Below are 19,588 nucleotides of genomic sequence, written 5' to 3'. Positions count from 1 at the left end.
GTTAAAGAGTTGCCTTCTTAAATGTAGTTAGCAGACTTATTTTTCCTGTAAATTGCATAAAACTGATAAAATATGTTTTGAAAATATCATTCACCTAAGCATACTGTACCAGTGATTCCTATTTCAACCAAATGAACTAGATATTTTATTTTTAATTTAATAGTAATTTCTATTATTGGTCGCACCACATGATGGGTGGTCTCTCCAAATGACGCAAGGTGTATTTAAAAGGGCACGCGTTTAAGTGCAGCACATGGCATTAACTGCAGGCATTTCCATAGCCCCAATTATTTCTGAACTTCATCTAATCTTGGCTGCTCAATTGACCCTTCGTCAGGAGTTTGATTAACAGGTGACCTGACCAATGATAACGCCAAATATGTCGTTTTGTCAGACAAACAAACTGAAGTGCTACAGCGGTCTGTCAGGACATATTAAGGAGCCACAAAACAGTATTTGTTGTTTGAGTTTCTAAAAAGAAAAAGGACAACATTTGAACACAGACTTTGTTTCATATCAAAAGTAACCAGCTCTGTGTTCCTTGCTCCGTGATGTATTTTTCACTGCATGAGAACATGATGTGTGGCATAAAAGTACCAGGGTTTGACAGACATGGCAACAACAACTAACGGTGGCGGGTCTTTGCGAAGGGTCAATTTAGAGTAGCGGCAGGTTGCTGGCTCAGGTTTTAAGATGATAGCTTCTTTCTTACAGTACAAAATGCCATCTGGAGTTTGTGCTCGACTGCAGGGTCAGAATTAACATACTGCCTATGCGAGCATTTATTGTAAAGATACTTGGGGAAATTACCAATTAAAGCATTATTACCAAACAAAAAAATTGCATTTTTTCCCCTCATTGCACAGAGATTAAACATGAAACAACCCAAACTGCATTAAAATCTATTCCAAATGACACTAAAATAAACCATCTTATGTATAAAATCCATTAATTGAATAGAAAAGCACAAAAACTGCCAATCTGGGACAAAAATCTGTAATGGGAAACACTTTGCAGTGGTCGCAAAAAAAACAAAAACAAGCTAGCTTCCCAGAAAAGGTCACTAAAAAATTTATAATAAAATGAATACTTCCAAAAATAACTTTGTATTTACTGTTTTGTCTTTTTGAGGTAATACCACAGGATATCTAAATGTCGTAACAAAATACCAGACGTTAAAAAAGTTATTTTTTTCCAAATTTGAGAGTGTTACAAATGGGTCAAATGCTTCCATGGGTCATTGGCAAATTGGTATACATGTCCTATCTGAGAACGGATTTAAACATAAAAGTCCCAAAGCGGTAGTCAATTTTGATGGTTGCACCACTTGATTTTTTTATAAAAATGGAAATCATCGGACAAGTTTGTTTGTATATTATGATGGAAATATACGAAAGCTTTGCAATTGTATAAAGCATTACAAAACACTTTGGAAATCATGCCAAATAGTGCAGAAAATTAAGGACTAAATTTAGGGTAATTTCAAAGATGTTTCCAAATCAACAGTTATGTGCGGACAGTCACACCACATGATATTTGGACACATTCAATAACAGAACAATTACAAATAACTAATCAGTTTTGTAAGGTTAAAGTGGGTCCATACATGGGAGATTTATTTAACTTTAAAAAAATTCAGACAAACAATTTAGGTGTCATGTCACTGACCCATAAACCATATTAGTACAATATACTATATTATATTACATAAAATAAACTGCATGCCCTGTATTAAATGTTTATAATAAAATGATATTTAACATTTGCATTTTTGTTACACATTTATGTCATGCATGTAAAGAGCAGCACAAACATTTACAAAACATCTCTTTTTGTGTTGCAAGTATGAAAAAATTCATGCGAATGACATGAAGGTGAGTATATGATGGTGCATCTTTGTCACAGTCTTACCCCAATCGGAGAACATCTCTCCACAAACTTCAGCAACTGAGACTTGGCTGTGCCTGGATCTCCCAACATCAACAAGTTAATATCGCCTCTGCGTGTCAAACCATCCGGCAGCCTAACAAAAATAGTTCCACTCAGATTAAAAAAAAACTGGCAAACACCCACAAGCTGGGAAAAGCAGGCAATTTCTACTGCATGTTTTCTCACCTCTTCCTGGAGCCCCCAAACAGAAGGCACGCTATGGCTTTCTTCAGGTCGTCGCTACCGTAGATGGACGGGGCCAGAGAGCGAGCGACGGAGTCATAGACGGAGGGAGAGGAAGCCAGAGCCCTCAACTCCTCTTCCTCCTGAGGGGAAACTGAACTAGAGGCTCCACGGCCTGAAAGACGATGAGAATGACATAAGAATGGGTCAAGAGATGCGGTTTTCCACAAAAAAAATAAAAATGTTTCTCTGCACGCTCACCTGCTCCTTCAGTATCCACTTCAATCCCGACAACACGCAGGTAAGCCGATCGGATGCCCACACCTGCTCCCTTATCGCGGCCTTTGGCCTTGGTCTGCGCCACCTTCTTGATGGAGTAGATGCCCATGACTGTTACTCTGTTTCCTGGTACTACACGGTCACATAAGTACCTGGGAATGGAAAAATTTGGGCCTTGATCATTGGCGTCACAATTTGATTTAAAACTGATTCTTTATTTAAAATCGAATTACTGCCATGACTAAACTACTACAACAACTAAACATTTTTGGTGGTTTTTGTTCTGTTTTTTTTAATTTCTGGATTGCAATGTGCATTATAAAATTCTAATGTAATTTAGTAACTAGGGTAATAAGACATTATAGGCTGTTACCAATTAAATTAAATGAGTATCTTTGCACTGTAGAGGTGAAGTGGCATCAAGGTGTATTTACTTTTTCCGTTTCACACAATTCAGAGCTTACATGAATGATAAATTACAGCTGTATCACTAAAAATGTCTTGTTTTAATCAGTAAGACATTGAGGTTCACAGAGGTCAAATATGAATTTTAAAGTTCACCAAGTACTTAAAACAACATTTCACCTAAAAATAAAAATGTGTCATTTACCCACATGTCTTTCTAAAAATGTCTTTTGTTCCTTTCTTTCTGCAGAACAAAACAGTTTGTTCCCATTGACTTCCACTGAATTGTTTGACCATAAAATGGGAAGTGAAACTGTCTGGTTAATAACTTTCTTCAAAATCACTTTGAGGTCCACAGAAGACATACAGTGCCTTCTTTTTTTTTCACATTTTGTTTTGTTGCAACATTATGTATGCACATCAGTTTACACTCCATACACCATAATAATGACAAAGCAAAAACCAGATTTGCAAATTTTACAAATTTATTGAAAATAAAACACTGAAATAAGTACATTGCATAAGTATTTATACCCTTAACTCAGTACATAGTTCAAGCACCTTTACAGCCGCAAGTCTTTTTGGGTATGATGTGACAAGCTTTGCACATCTGCATTTGGCAATTATCTGCCATTCTTTGCCTCACCTTTTCACCTCTCAAGCTCTGTCAGCTTGGATGAGGGCTGGCAGACATTTTCTAGAGTCCTAGTTGTTTAAAGTAGTTTAACGTAAGGCAGAAACATAACAAAATGTGAAAAAAATGAAGGGGTATGAATACCTTAGCAAGGCACTGTACTAGTATGGAAAGACATGACAAGTGACGATTTTTTTTTTATTATGGGTCAAACCATTCCTTAATTCAAACCATTTATTCAAAACAGCTGATTCATTAAAAATCTAACTTGCTGAATTTGGAACCCCACACTAACATGCTACTATTACTATTTCTGCTGTAAAAAACAAACAAACAAACACAGTAAGACTAGTTTGCGGATTCAAATTCAGAAAGTGATCTTTAAGAATGTGTCATTAAATCGTTCACTCAAATGATTAGTTCAGACACTCTCTGAGACGCACTATTGTTCTGCTCTAGTTTTGCTTAGAATTATTTTGAGTTGGCATTCTAACAGTTTTCGAATTCTATTTACAATGTAGTGAAAGCATGTAGCATACATTCACAAAATAATCATGTGACAACTTGTACCTGTCGCAGTAGAGCTGCATGTGTCGTGGCATCTCTCCGTGTGGAACTGCATCAGGAGCTTCCTGCAGACGCTGAGTTTGGAAATCCACACACACGCACCTGTCCGGAATAATGAAATACGGATCCACGGGACACTTGACGCGGCCCGCCTGCTCACTGTGGAAGCAAAAAAAAAAAAACATGTTATTTGATGTTATTGTTAAACGTATTGTTTTTTTTGTCGTTGTTTTTAAGTTCACCGTCACACCTAAAAATACTCACGTGTTGCACTTGCGGGGCAGAGCGTAACCCTGCAGTCCCGGTGGAAGAGGAATGTTGCTGATAACTGCTCTGCATCCACGACACTGAAGACACACTTTGGTGGCTTTGGCCCTCACAGCCGTCGAGGATATGATTATACCGGGAATCTTCACGAGACGTGACACCTGCTCCGACTGCAAAAGATAATAAAGACAAGTAGAAAACACACTTAAAACTTATTCAAGTATGAACATGCCACTCTAAGGCACAAATAAACACAAAGTTAGCAGCAGAGTAAACAAATGTGCCACTATGCATCTGTTTTAAAAGTTTATTTTCTCACTTTCAAGTTGCGGATGGAGGACGGGTGGGCGTCGCTCTTCAGCATGACCTGTATGTCCTGTACATTCTCTTCTCCTACTGGCCGTGGACGTGTGACCTCATCAGCCACTTCCTGCGCCGCCTCCTCCAACTGTCAATTAATAAATGTACAATATAATAAACAACTGATTTATCAAATGGCACTTAGCATTTCACAAATATAATACAGCATCCTGGTAAAACAAACACTTCGTAATGAATTAGTCTGTAACAATCTGAAGTTACAGTAATGCATTAAATATGTAATAACATGCTCTTAGTTTAAAATAAACAATACAAATATAATAAACCATAAATAATGTTTCAATTGTATGCTATAAACAAATCCAACTCAACTTTAGTAAGACTTGCGATATTTATAGAAAAGTCTATGTTTTCAAACAGTGACGATATTTGTTGTAGGATGAGCCTATCTGCTGTCAGAAAATGACAGTTTTCCAAGTCTATATAAGCCATGAAATAGAAATTTGAGTTTCTATTTCAAAATTCTGACTTTATTCCGCAATTCCGAGATTGTATCTCACAATTCTGATACGGAAAAAATCAACTCGTCATTCTCTTTTTTCCCCTCGGCTCAAAGTCATGAGTTTATAGCCCAAACCTCTGCCTTTTTTCCCCTTCAGAATTGACAAACTGCCTATTCTTGAGTTAAATAAAGTCCGAAATACGAGATATAAACTTGCATTAGTGAGAAAAAAAAAAAGAATTGAGACAAAATAGGTAAATGTAAAATGTTAGAGGTTTAAATGGTATTTCATGCTGTAACTAATATATATAACTAATTATTATTATTATTAACTGCATATGACAATATTATGTAAAATTATTGTTTAAATCAAATTATGGTAATCATAGCAGGTTTCATCCTTAGTAGATCTGTGTTCAGCTTCAAATGGCATCTTGGATTAGTTTTCTACAAAAATGATTCACATTCGGATTCTGACTTCCAAAGGCACAATAATACATTTTTTCTTTTATTCCATAGATTTTACCCGTTTCCCTCCACTTGTTACTAGTGTCTACTCTAAATTGGTCTGTAATCAGCTGTTCAAACGGCATTTACTCATTTCATAAATATATTACAGCATCCTGAAGAATCAAACACTTCATAATAAATTAGAATAAATTAATATGTAATAATCTGAAGTTATAGTAATACATTAAAAGACCAAGCTAATTATATCTTAGTTATAAGTAATTAATAATAATGGCTTCAATGTATGTGCTGTAAACAAATCTTTTTTCGTATAATAAAATACATATAAAATAAATATTTCTGTAAGTGTGTCCTTACCAAAGGCAAGTTCTCAGTAGGCAGTTTGTACAGACAGTCTGACAGATCTTCATCAAAACTGGCCAAATCCTCCATTTCCACCTCAATCCAGTACTCTCCCAAAGTATAGTGCCTCTTGAGTTCATCTCTGAAAACCAAAAACACAATTAACAGTGTCCTTAAGTACTAAAACACTTAAAGATGTCAAATTAATTAAATGTTTTATAAGGTTCATTGGATTATGAAAAATGGAGTCGGGAAATCGTCAGTTAAAAGCGAATCGGTTCTTTCGAACAAATCTTTTCACTGAACCGATTCAAAAACAATTCCCTGGTTCGCTAACGCCATCACTTTTTTGCTTTCAGAAATATTTTTTGTAACTTAATATTCGCACATAATACTGCGGGTTATGATGCACACCAGCAACTGCATGAGACAAAGGTTTTGCGAAAAACAGAAACCTCGACATGCAGCGAATCGATTCAAATGAATCACTCAAAAGAACAATGCGTTCGCGAGTCGGACATAAGTTAAAGGCAAATATGCAACAAATATAACACGGGCTACTGGAAAACAATCTTCGGATATAATAATGGCATAAACAAATAAATAGGCAACGGCAACGATTAACACTAACAAAATTATAGGTAACTTACTAACGTTATTTGTGCAAAACTTATTCTGCCACTGTGAAAAAAAACACCAGAATGCATAAAAACACCTTTTATATTACAATACCTGTATTTGTAGGTGAATCCAGTGCGATCGGTACCGACTCTGAATTGTCTCAAAAACTCTCGAAACTTCTTTTTGATCTGGCTGCGCTTCAAGACCCCTTCATCCCCGATGCCTTCACCTCCTCCAAAACTGTCACTGTAATAAACTCCTGGATCATCAAATCCCGACATTTTGTTACTATTTAGACTCCTTGTAATAAACGAGCAATAAAATGTTACTTAAATAAGTGCTGTCAATGCAAAGCCTAAATATTACGATAAACCCTAGATCAAAAACAACAGCCTGTAGTCTCTGCAACACGCGTACTGGATTTCGCGGCAAAACCTCTAGTCCTGCCTCGAGTTGACCTCAAACTCCTCCCTCACTGACTTTTCCGACCAGCTTATTGGTTCACAAGGCGTTATGACGAGGAACGTCACGAAACAGGTGGCGCCAAAGTGGAGTACTGGCGGGAAACACACAAAGCAAAGTGCAGGGACCGGAAATGGATGTTCTGTTTGGCGCGGAATTTCAGCTTTGTTGAAAGGAGACTTCCCTACAATTTCTTGTTCTAATGTTTGTGTATCCTTTTGATATTGTTAACAGAAAAAGGGACGAAATTATCAAAAGTCCAATTACACAAATGCCTATTGGTGGAAAATTTGGAAATTTGTGAAATGTTGAAAATTGTCACAGCAGTTGGTAAATAAGTGAACTCAAAACCAAGCTGACATACAGAATACAAAAGTAAATTTTAGTTTAAAACTTAAATCGTGTTGTCAGGACTAGAGTTTTAGATATAAGCATCAGGCATTAAAAGCTATACCTTAATTACAGTATTTATGGGCCAAAACAATGGTTTCAAATTTTATATTACCTTTTACATTTTAGTGGTTACATACAACAAATTGTTTAGCGTTTCTTAATTGCTTTAATATTACTATTGCACTTTTGTCATGGCTTTGTAAGTTACCCAGGTGTAAACAACAGCTTTGTTTACACGGCTAATGTACTACTTAATATGTCGTTCTCTAATTTATGCTGTCTAAAAAATGTGTTAAAGCTGCTAAATCATATAGAGAAGGTCTTAGTAAGCAGGAAAGGATGCAAGATTTTGACAAACTAAAGTGAATAGGTGGCAAAGATACATACGAGCAGCGTTAATTAAGATATTAACCACCTACCTGACTAGAAATGATAAGAACAAACATGAATGTTGACAAGATTCTTGCTCTGGAAATTTGGTTCAGTTTGGCCAACCACAAATGTCTTTTGTTCCTCAGACAGTTTTTTGCACTCTTCTCCTTGATTTGTTATAACTTTTGGCAGTCTTTAGTACTCTAAATGTTTTTCCTGGTCTGACCGATTAGTACAGGCCAAAACATGACAAGAGTTGACCATTTCCAGCAGGAACAATCAGCAAAATACGAGTTTCATTTGGTTCAGTGGCATTATATTCAGTGCCACCAATATGATTGAAATAATCAGAGAAGACATTAAATGGCATAACCTTTTTATTTTTACCCACCTATGGACAGCTGCAGCATGAGCATGATCTATAAAAACTTGCTTATAATGCTAATGTGGCATGTCTTAGCTGAAAAAGTCAAGACACATTTGGTATATAGCTGGTGTAGAACTGCCCTAAAAGAAGTATTAATCATAAAGAAAGTCATTTATTCCATCAATACCGAAAATATACAAATATCCTTTGACCTTCACTGATCTAAGTAGCAATTTTGCTATGATATGTAACTTAAACCTCACTCTAACAGTTCACAACTTTGTCAGTTGTGTTTCTGCCATTAGGAAATGACACCATGCTTCCTGCCAGTCTTTATGAAGGCATCTACGGTACGATCAATGTCCTCGTCTGTGTGAGCTGCAGAGATTTGGACTCGAATGCGGGCTTTTCCTTTGGGAACGACTGGGTAGGAGAAACCGATCACATACACTCCTGATGATAAAAAGAGAAAAACATTGTTTTATACAGCCAGTTTAGCATGCATTATTTATTTTGTAGATTTTTATTTTTGATGGACTATATGTGAACCAGGAATATGTCATAAGAGTAATTTTATACACCATCTCAAAGCTGAATAAATAAGCTTTCCATTGATGTATGGTTAGGACAATATTTGGCTAAGATGCAACTAATAGTCTGTAATCTGAGGGTGCAAAAAATCTAAATATTAAGAAAATCGCCTTTAAAGATATTCAAATAAAGTTCTTAGCAATGCATATTACCAATCAAAAATTAAGGTTTGATTTATTTACGGTAGGAAATTTACTAAATATCTTCATGGAACATGATCTTTACCTAATATCCTAATGATTTTTGGCATAAAAGAAAAATCTATAATTTTGTAGCATACAGTATATTGTTAGCTATTGCTACACCCGTGCTACTTAAAGGAGTAGTTCACAAATGTACAGATAATGTACTCACCCCCTTGTCATCCAAGATGTCCATGTCTTTCCTTCTTCAGTCATAAGGATTATGTTTTTTTGTGTGTAAAACATTTCAGGATTTCTCTCCATATAATGGACTTCTATGGTGACCTCAAGTTTGAACTTCCAAAATGCAGCTTTAAAGGGCTCTAAATGATCCCAGCCTAGAAAAGAAGGGTGTTATCTATCAAAACGATGGGTTATTTAAATAATAATAATTACAATTTATATACTTTTTAACCTCAAATGCTTGTTTAACTCGACAAGACAAGCATTTGAGTTTAAAAAGTTTATAAGTTGTAAATGTTTTTAGAAAATAGATAAGACCCTTCTTCGTCAGCTGGGATCATTTAGAGCCCTTTGAATCTGCATTTAACCTGTATTTTGGAAGTTCAAACTCGGGGGCACCATAGAAGTCCATTATATGGAGAGAAATCCTGAAATGTTTTACTCAAAAAACACCATTTCTTTACGACTGAAGAAAGAAAGACATGAACATCTTGGATGACAAGGGGGTGAGTACATTATCTGTACATTTTTGTTCTGAAAGTGAACTACTCCTTTAAGCCTGGTTTTGTGGTCCAGGATCACGTATACGCCTGAATTCTTACCCAGTTTTAGCATATCGTCAGCCATAAGTGAAGCCAGACGAGCGTCTCCCAGCATCACAGGACAGATGGGATGAGCTGTGCCAGAAATGGTGAACCCTGCCTGGGTCATGTTGTTTCTGAACCTTTGGTAAAGAAGAAAAGGCACACAATAGACCATTGTTATCATTAGCTCAGTGAACTACAAAAATCCTTAAAAGCATTCATACTTTCATACTAAACCAGCTAAAGTCAGCTCTTTTTGTTTTGACTGCAATGTCATCTTAGACAGACTGCTGCTTTAAACAGCACACTCTGTTTGTTTGAACTGCTTCGTTTGCTGTTTATCTGCTTTTCACAAAAAGAGAGCAGTGACGCAATCTAAAGGGTGTAACCGAATCTACAAATATCACAGGGCGCCCACTTCCCCCTCCTTTCCTACCTCATGGTTTTAGCTGCCATGGACTGAGCGATTTCATTGGATGCCATTAGCAGTTCCACAGCACGGGTGGCACAGCCCACCACAGGAGGAGGGAGGGAGTTTGAGAAGAGGTACGGACGAGACCTCTGTCTCAGAAGCTCAATCAAAGCCTTGGGTCCGACAGTGTAACCACCTGACAAAGAATTAAGAAAAATATACATGTGAGAGGGCTGAAATTGCCTCATCCTCATTAGCAAAGAAACTTGTCAGTTTAATTGGTCATTTCGCCTTGTTTTTGTTACTGTGCTTGAGGTGATTTTTGATATCTATACGCACCAGCAGCTCCTCCGAGTGCTTTTCCCAGAGTGGAATTCACAATGTGCACCCTGTTCATCACTCCCAGCAGCTCATCAGTTCCTCTGTGGGAAATAAATGCATGAACATCCACTTGCAATGACCCTGGACCTCAAAACCAGTCTTAATTGTATGGGTCAAAATTTGTACAAATTATTTTATGCCAAAAGTCATTAGGATATCAAGTAAAGATCATATTCCATGAATATTTAGATTTTTTTTGCACCTTCTGATTCCAGATTTTCAAATAGTTGGATATAATACTTTCTTACACAGTTCAAATGTCTTTCTACATGAAAATATGAAACTATCTTTATAATTTAAATAAGATGGAGGCCTCTCTAAAGTGATTTTCACATTAGGGGGCCTTGGCACAGAGTGCAATGATGCCAAGTAGCCTTGGTTCTAGTAGTATCTTTTTCCATAAGGAAATGTCTCATAGTCATGTTTCCCATAGAGATTTTTTAAAAGTATTCATTAAAGAATGATAAAGACATAAACTAAATCCACTAGCTACAAGGTGAATCACAACATTGAAAAGGTTGATTTGAAGCAAAAAAAGAATATACAAATCTGCCAAAAAAAAAAAAAAAAACTAAAAAGTGTACTTAACAGGCTTAACAAGAGCTGCAAACGATTTTTAAATATTGATTTAAAGTTGTCAATTAAATATATAGATGCGTTTTATGTTTATTGCAAAATATTAATATTATTTACACGAATGTTGTCAAGATTCTTGCCCTGGAAATTCTGGTCCAGTTTGGCCCACCACAAACGCCTTTTGTTCCTTTTGTTGTTTTTTGCATTCTTCATGATTTGTTATAACTTTTGGCATTCATTTTTTTCCCCAGTCTGACCGATTAGTACAGCCCAAAACATACCAATAATTGATCATTTTCAGCAGAAATAATCAGCAAAAAATGCAAGCTTTGTTTGCTTGAGTGGCATTGTCTATGTTCGTCGTGAAAACACCCTTTTGGCTACAGAGATTTTTGCACAATTTTTTTTTTTTTTTTTTTTTATTAGTGGAGATTTCTCTGCAGAATCATGGGTAATGTAGTTTTTCGCAATTATTTAAAATGATAAGTTTGACATATGATCGATAAACAACCTTGTAGCTCACATTGGATCTGTCTTTAACAGTATATCCACCTTATTTTTGCTATATGAGTAGTTTGTAAATTTTATGGGTCTGGCTTCCAGTCTCATCTGCGTCCAGCTATTTTTAGCTGTACAAAACAGCTCGTTTTGCTGCTTTATATTGCGAATTGATCCATCTTTCCACACAGTGGTTTGTAGTGCAAACAGTTTTACCGTTTACTGCACGTTGTTATTCTTTTCGTTATTACCCCATAGCAGCTAATGAACGAGAAGTCTCCCCATAGGTTTACTTCTGTGTTGAAGGATAAGGTGGATAAGTTATTATTACAGTCAAACCCCAATTGAGAAAATAAATGGTGTTTTTACTTACAGAACCTGACTATTTAGTTTTTTCTGTCGACTCACCGGCCACGGGGACCCATGAATCCTGTGGCATGACATTCATCAATGAAGACCAAGGCGCCGTACTGCTCAGCCAGATCACAGATACCCTGCAGAGGAGCCACATCACCATCCATGGAGAACACGCCGTCTGTGACCACCAACCTCAGGCGAGAGGACTGTAAATAACAGACATTTGTAATATTTTCTGCTTTTCATAAAACAAATCTTTACCACATATGAAGCCACCACAGTCAGTTTAGTACAAACATTATTTAAATACCACCGTGCACGTAAACCAGTTGAAGCTTGAAGTGCAACCTCTGATTTGCATGAAATCCAGTAACATCAGATTTAGACAAAACCTACCTGTGATTCTTTCAGCTTTTCTTCCAGGTCATTCAGGTCCATGTGTTTGTAGCGGAACCTCTTGGCACGGCACAATCGAATGCCATCGATAATAGAGGCGTGGTTTAGTTCATCAGACAACACTGCATCGTCGGGACCCAACAGGACCTAAAGCAAAGAACGCTGGTGTATTGTTAGTGTATTTGCGGTAGTGCTATTTTACTTCAGTATAGTATAACAATTGGATAAAACAGACCTCAAACAGACCAGCATTGGCATCGAAGCAGCTCGCATATAGAATACAGTCTTCTCTTTCATGAAACTGGGCTAGTTTCTCTTCCAAGGTCTTGTGGATGCCCTAGAGAACAGACAGATAACAGACATATCTTTATGCATCTATAAGCATTGCTATCAGTGCGTTCAAATTTTCCCTCACCTGTGTGCCACAGATGAAGCGAACTGAACTAAGGCCAGCGCCATACTTCTGCAGGGCATCTATTCCTGCCTTCACCACCTCCGGATGACTGGACAAACCCAGGTAGTTATTTGCACAGAAATTCAATATGTCTGAAACAAAAAGTGAGAAATATAGGATCAAAAGATGAAGAGACAAACATATTTTTTTATTTGAGCTATTTAATTCTGTTCATTGTGCGTTACAGATGTGCAAAAATTAATCTAATAAATAATATAAAATATTAGTAATTGACAACTACTCATAGAACTTTGTAAATATAGTAATACTGCATATTTCAAGCACCTAAGCATGATAATAAACATTAATTCAGTAAAAATGTATAATAAATATATATCATATACAATAAATATACAGTTAAGGACAAAAGTTTACAATACATTCACCTTACAGAATGTGCAAAATGGTAATTACCAAAAAAAGAGGGATTATACAAAATGCTTATTATTTAGTACTGACCTGAATAAGATATTTCACATAAAATACGTATACACATAGTTCACAAGAGAAAATAAGTTGAATTTATAAAAAATAATCCTGTTCAAAAGTTTACATACACTTGATTCTTAATACTGTGTTGTTACCTGAATGATCCGCAGCTGTTTTTTTCTATTTAGTGATAGTTGTTCATGAGTCCCTTGTTTGTCCTGAACAGTTTAACTGCCTGCTGTTCTTCAGAAAAATCCTTAAGGTCTCACAAATTCTTTGGTTATTCAGCTTTTTTATGTATTTAAACCTATTCCAACAATGACTGTGTGATTTTGAGATCCATCTTTTCACACTGAGGACAACTGAGAGACTCCTATGCAACAGAAGGTTCAAACACTCACTGATGCACACAATGCATTACTGGCGGGGGTGAAAATGTTTTGAATTTGCTGATCAGGGTCAATTTAACTTGTTTTGTCTTCTGGGAAGCTACATCTTCTGTAGCTTCTAAAGGGCAGTACTAAATGAAAAAAAATGTGATTTTAGGCAAAATAAGAAAATCTTCATAGTGTTCAAAAGTTTTCACCTAATGCATCGTCTGGAGCATCAGTGAGCTTCCGAACCTTCTGTTATAGTTGCATATGATTCCCTCAGTTATCCTGCATTGAAAAAATATGGATCTCAAAATCATACAGTCATTGTTGGAATAGGTTCAAATACACAAAAATGTTGAAAAACCAAAGCATTTGTGGGATCTGAAGGACTTTTCTGATGAACAGTGGGCAGTTTAACTGCAACAAATAAAGCTGAATTTTATGGGGGAAAACAGGTGTTGTCATAATTATAGTTTCTTATGTAACAAAGTTGAAAACTGAAATAGCAGTATGCTATTAACTTTATTTCCCTTTGGAGGGTGCCTCCATGAATCTACAGCCTAAACATACCATTTTGTTGTATATTTGTTGTGTTTTAATTGACTCTTTTAGTCTAGGCTGTGCTGCTCACCGCCTTTGCTGCCGTCCACGTAGATATGAGGACCCTGTTTGGACGTGATCACTCGCTCCCCCTTCCATGTGCCCGCTGCGCGGATAGAGTCCAGCTCGTTCTCCAGCACCGACAGCGCTTGAGCCACAGCCGCGTACGGTCTTTTTGCATTAGCAGCGCAGGGCTGTAAAACACTCCTAAAGGGAGCACTGAAAAGACGAACAGCGGTGCGAAGTGACATTTCTCCCGCACTATCACAGTTAGTAGTACAGTAAATGTATGTGGCCTACTGGAAGAGTGAAGCTGGGGCGGATATGTCATGTACATGGGCGTCGAAAAATCAGCCAATCAAACTTATCGACGTAAGCGGGCGGTGGACTCGTTGTCCAATGGTAGCGCAGAGGTTTCTGCGTTTTAAAGAAACAGGCTGCTGAATATGTAAGACTGACAGCTTGTGTAACTTTTCAGCAGCAAAATATATATCTGAAGTAGCAACGTACATAAGCTGTAGCTTTCTAAATTTGGCGATAGATAGATAGATAGATAGATAGATAGATAGATAGATAGATAGATAGATAGATAGATAGATAGATAGATAGATAGATTTTTATCAGTTTGCAAAAATAAAATGTTATTGTCAGCACTACTACTGCAAACTCTATTGTGCGTCTGATATGGTGGAAAAAGGTCATGCAAATGAATGGTTAAAATGTAGAAACAAACTTTTAAAAATAATTGTCAGAGAGAACCAATTCGCGGGAAAGAGGCGGATTTCCGTTTGACCAGAATGTGCAACAAGGGCTGATGTGTCCACGAGTCAAAGAGAAAGTGCAAGAGCACGTCATTTTCGCGGTAATATCTCCCGGCAGCTGGCAATATAACAACAGCGTTCCGCAATAAAAAAAATTGCAGAAATGATCTTAACCTTTTTAGCACTATATTGGACCTCCTTTTCGGACCAAACCTTTTGGTTTGCAGTGGAGTGAGAGGGGAAAACTTTAAAAGGTAAGTAAGCTTTTATAGTGTTTCCCTCCAATTTTGTGTTTATAATAAAATAATAATAAAAATGTGCTTAACCATTACGAACACACTTCAGTTGAACAGTTAAGTTATTTTGTAGTATTGATATAGTTTATTAGACTATTAGACTGAATACAAATATATAATTTGTTATGTGCACCTAATGTTTCTTAATAAACGTCACATTTGAAAAATCGACGTTGGGTAAGTAATAGATAGCCTATAAAGTACAATGATATTTTGTTTAATATCTCGCAAATTCAGCCAGTACACATGTTCGTTTTGCAGTGTAAATCCGCTCAAGCTACTTAAAAATTCGTTTTGTTTCACGATTTCATTATATGTGGCGCTATTCACAACAGTGAGTAGGGTTGCCAGGTCTGCGTAACTAACCCAGTGGCCAAACAAAAAAGTAACCCTGGACCACAAAACCAGCAATTTTGGGAAATTGAGATTGATACATCATCTGAAATTTTAAAAATATGCTTTCCATTGATGTCTGGTTTGTTAGGATATGACAATATTCGGCCGAGATACAACTATTTAAAAAATCTGCAATCTTAGGGTGCAAAAAAAACTTAATATTAAGAAAATCGCCTTTAAAGTCGTCAAAATGAAGTTCTTAGCTATGCATATTACTAATCAAAAATGATGTTTGTAAATTATTTAAGGTAAGAAATTCACAAACTATCTTAAGACTGGTTTTGTGGTCCAGGGTCACATATATTGACCACAAACACAGCTTAAGAGTGTCCTACCAGTGGCACTCCATTAAAAAACGTAACGTCTACCGCAGTTTTATCACTGGTAGAATAAAACAAATCTGTCAAATAATTTAAGGAAAATATCACAACAGTTAACACGGCAACAGATTAAAAGCAGTCCAATTCAGCGTGAAAACCACGGACTTGGCAACCCGGAGTACTGACTCCTCCTGACAGGACGCGGATAAGGGGCGTTCTGTATCCGCGGGAATTCCAAACTCCGTGTTGCGTTCATAGACAAAAACGAAACACCGAACTTTAAACAAGAAGCCCGAATGGAATTCAATCTGGAAATCGTCAACACAGGTCAGAATTGTTTTGTTTTAGCCATACATGCATTGTCGAACAATGTTTTTCCCACACAGACTGTATATTATCTCCTTCCTGTACGTTACTGTTTTGAACGAGATGGACGACGTTATTGATCGTAACTTATAATAATCGCCACTTCAAGCGAATATATGCTGTTTAAAAGGATAAACAATGGCATAAAACATCATTAGACAGTGGCTAAGAAACTTTTAAACACTCGGTATGACATGAAAAGGCGTTTTGACAACTGTTAGGCCCTAGTTGAAGCAAATATCACCATGTACAATGGCAAACCAAGATTAGATTTATATTTGATTACACAAATGTTTCGCTTTCTAAGAATGATTCTAATTTAAGTATTTCTCACCACAGCTATAATAATTGGATTTTTATGGTGGCTTCTAAGAATAGCCTGGAGATTTCTGTGCTGCCGCAGACATGTTAACTCTGGTGTGTATCAATATTGTTTTTTCAAGAAAATAAAAATAAAAGTTCAAACACGTTAAAAACATTCTGACCAAAGGTAATGTGGTTATATAATGCTTTAACAGACCTGCAGCTCTCAGTTGAAGAAACAGCGCCATCTCTTGGTGCAAGCACTGTGCGACCGTGGAATTACCCTGAAGGTGGAGGTATTATCAGGACAGTTTAGGTAGGTGAAATACATGTGACAGTCTTTCATTCACTAACTGGACAGGCTTTGACCAAAATAAAATAATTAGCATCAGAATTTTTTCATTTTGACTGATGACTTCGCATAAAAGTGCTAATGGCCTTTCCGTTCTTTTTTCATACAGAACACTCAGATTAAGATTAAGAAACAAGCATTTATAGGATGGAGGATTGGCCATGAAATCATTGTTGTCCCAGCCACATTTGTTGCAAAATCCCCAGAGGAGCTGATGCCGAGGTGGGACAGAGTTACTGGCGCTCTCGCCCCATGTGTGAAGAAGGACTTCTGAACCTACGTTGGGATTGGTTTGGTCCATGCAGAGCAGCATTAGAGCACAATCTTGTCTATTTGATGGTAATAGGGAGCCCTGCCACATGTTAATTTGACCAACAGCGTGAAATGAATTCAGTTACTCGTTTATTCCTTCTTTGACGTAAGCAAGAATATCAGGGCTGATCTACAGCACACAATAGCAAGTGTGATATTCCTTTTATACCAAAGTTCAACAAGAGAATATTTAAGGCCGGTTAGTAGGTATATTTCTTTTCTTTCAAAGAAAATAGTTCCAAAAGAAGCCAAAGCATCATGCTTCCAAACTATAGACCTTTTTCCTGAGTAAACGATGAGCGCCGCCATTACGAATTCTAACGTCAGATTGAATGCTTTTCTGTTCCGGTTTCCATAGGAACCCATTCAAATAGCGTCCATCTGTTTTTAATGTAGCTAACGTCCGCTGCTTCGTGTCATCTACACACTCATTAAAGTGAGGCACTGACAAATGACGGTCATTGCGACATTGCCAAGTGATGGCGCTATGGAGCCATGTGCTTTTTAAAAACATTTGAATAGGTTTAACATAAGATTATGAACTCAGAATATACCCTAATTTAACTAGAAACAATGCAGACCGGAAATACAAAGCATTCTTTCAGTTAAGAGTTGGACTTACTTCCGCGTTCAGGAAAAACGTCTATACTCAGGCTGAATATACAGTAAATATAGTACTTTATTGGAGTATCTTCTTACTTCATCAAAGCAATATCTTATTTTCATTTAAATACGTAGTAATATCTAATAGAATACACTGAACGGTCATTTGTGAAGTGGAGAGATCCAATTGCAGCTGGTCATGTCTCTAACAGACATAGCACACCAAATCAGTCATGTCTGATTTAAAAAGAGCCAAGAACATGGACAGGTTTGTTGCCCTCTAGTCTCCCCCTTAGATGTAACACCCATGGGCCATTGGCTGAACATCTGATGCATGCCTCCCACCTTGGAGAATTTGACTGAAGATGCGAAAAGTTACTAATGGCAAATGTTAGTTTTTTAAAGGGGTCATGAGCTGCCTTTGTTATTTATATCATTGTCTGAGGTCACCTTTAAGTTAGGGCTGTCAGTTTAACGCGTTGATTTAATTAATTAATTAAGAAAAAATAACGCAATTAAAATATTTTAACGCTGTTTACGCGCTGGCCCCGCCCTCAGACCTGTCAATCATCTTATATTTCATAGTTGACTGTTGACAAATATGATGCAGGGCAACAACTCCATAGATGCAGTTATGCCCTAAAATTCAAGATATTGGTGCAAAAAATGCCCCTGTATGTGTTTTGTCTCATATTTATATATCACATATCACTCACAACGGCAGCAAAAGAAATATGACACAAGTGCTAATTTTGTCCCGATCTATCACAAGCTTAAATGTGATTTTATATAACAGTTCAATAGGCTAAATAAGAAGTTTATATTGAGTTATATTTTAAACACAATATGTGTTTTTGCTCAATTTTGCAGAGAACATATTACCTTTGAAGTCATAGCCGAGTTGTTGCGCTTCTCAAAGCAACACGGCGGTGTTTAGTTTCTGAATGAATCCGCCTTTTGAACGAATCCTGTGAACCACTGATTCAAAGGCCCATGCATAAAGTGAGCTGTTTACTTTATTACTGAAAGAATCAGTGGTTTGAATGAATGAAATGACTCAAATACATTTACTGTCACCTGCTGGAAGATTTAGGTTTTTTTTTTTTATTACGAATATCATTTCATTCAAAAAATAAAAATAAAAACATAAAAGGGATAGTTCACCCAAAAAAATTACATTCTGTCATCATTTATTCACCCTCATTTCAAACATTTCTTTTGTGGAACATAAAATAAGGTATTTTGAAGACTGTTGGTGACAACTGTTTTTCTGGTTACCAGTGACTTTTATTGTATGAACAGAAAATACTGAGATGCTTCTCAAATGATGTTCTTTTATGTTCCATGGTTTACGTTAGGCTGTTGAGGCCTAAATGTTTGTGTAATAAATGTTATGTTGAACCAAATAAAATAATTATTTTGAAAGCTACAATTTGTAATGCCTACCTGATACTTTCTCATTTAACACAACAATAGTTTTAAATAATCTTTTGTGGGTATTTTCACAATCAAATTTATTTTGCAATTAGATTACTTAATCAAAACATCATGTAATAAATTTTGATTAACAATTTTAATCCACTGGAAGCCCTACTTTTAATGTTATCAAGATCTTTATATATATATATATATATATATATATATACATAATTTAGAAGTAATAGGCTATCTTTTGACAGTCTACATCCTTCATAGATGGACGCATAAGCACATATCAAACGATCTGTATGACAGACAAAGCAAAAGT

General features: G+C 36.5%; 2 protein-coding genes and 1 long non-coding RNA gene across 3 annotated transcripts; 1 reads left to right on the top strand and 2 right to left on the bottom strand.

The window, feature by feature from the left end:
• Positions 1-1,899: 1,899 nt before the first annotated feature.
• Positions 1,900-6,942, bottom strand: mcm5 (minichromosome maintenance complex component 5). Its single transcript, XM_073833149.1, has 8 exons — positions 6,633-6,942; positions 5,916-6,042; positions 4,584-4,712; positions 4,262-4,434; positions 4,001-4,156; positions 2,374-2,543; positions 2,116-2,287; positions 1,900-2,023 (listed from the first exon to the last, which is right to left on the bottom strand). The coding sequence occupies exons 1-8, from the start codon at positions 6,800-6,802 to the stop codon at positions 1,900-1,902; spliced, it is 1,221 nt and encodes a 406-aa protein (XP_073689250.1). The 5' UTR covers positions 6,803-6,942.
• Positions 6,943-8,107: 1,165 nt separating this feature from the next.
• gcat (glycine C-acetyltransferase) lies at positions 8,108-14,453 on the bottom strand. The gene is made up of 9 exons (XM_073833560.1): positions 14,164-14,453; positions 12,691-12,821; positions 12,511-12,612; positions 12,276-12,422; positions 11,931-12,085; positions 10,407-10,489; positions 10,092-10,263; positions 9,674-9,795; positions 8,108-8,568 (listed from the first exon to the last, which is right to left on the bottom strand). The coding sequence occupies exons 1-9, from the start codon at positions 14,381-14,383 to the stop codon at positions 8,417-8,419; spliced, it is 1,284 nt and encodes a 427-aa protein (XP_073689661.1). The 5' UTR covers positions 14,384-14,453; the 3' UTR covers positions 8,108-8,416.
• Positions 14,454-14,778: 325 nt separating this feature from the next.
• On the top strand, positions 14,779-19,301 carry LOC141324684 (uncharacterized). The gene is made up of 4 exons (XR_012353716.1): positions 14,779-15,147; positions 16,611-16,688; positions 16,790-16,890; positions 17,036-19,301. It is a non-coding gene; the product is annotated as an uncharacterized lncRNA (long non-coding RNA).
• Positions 19,302-19,588: the final 287 nt, after the last annotated feature.

This window comes from Garra rufa, chromosome 1 (genome assembly GCF_049309525.1).
Source record: "Garra rufa chromosome 1, GarRuf1.0, whole genome shotgun sequence".
NCBI classification, from domain to species: domain Eukaryota; kingdom Metazoa; phylum Chordata; class Actinopteri; order Cypriniformes; family Cyprinidae; genus Garra; species Garra rufa.
Note: the sequence above shows the minus strand (reverse complement) of the source record. Positions and strands in the feature narration are given on the sequence as shown.

Excerpts from the sequence above, each read along its gene's own strand:
- mcm5 (XM_073833149.1), bottom strand. The coding sequence starts at position 6,802 with ATGTCGGGATTTGATGATCCAGGAGTTTATTACAGTGACAGTTTTGGA. Across the intron at positions 6,043-6,632 it reads GGATTCACCTACAAATACAG|AGATGAACTCAAGAGGCACT; the intron begins GTATTGTAATAT and ends TTTGGTTTTCAG. Across the intron at positions 4,435-4,583 it reads CCTCCATCCGCAACTTGAAA|TCGGAGCAGGTGTCACGTCT; the intron begins GTGAGAAAATAA and ends TATCTTTTGCAG.
- gcat (XM_073833560.1), bottom strand. The coding sequence starts at position 14,383 with ATGTCACTTCGCACCGCTGTTCGTCTTTTCAGTGCTCCCTTTAGGAGT. Across the intron at positions 12,822-14,163 it reads CGTGGACGGCAGCAAAGGCG|ACATATTGAATTTCTGTGCA; the intron begins GTGAGCAGCACA and ends TTTTTGTTTCAG. Across the intron at positions 12,423-12,510 it reads CCAATGCTGGTCTGTTTGAG|GTCCTGTTGGGTCCCGACGA; the intron begins GTCTGTTTTATC and ends TCTTTGCTTTAG.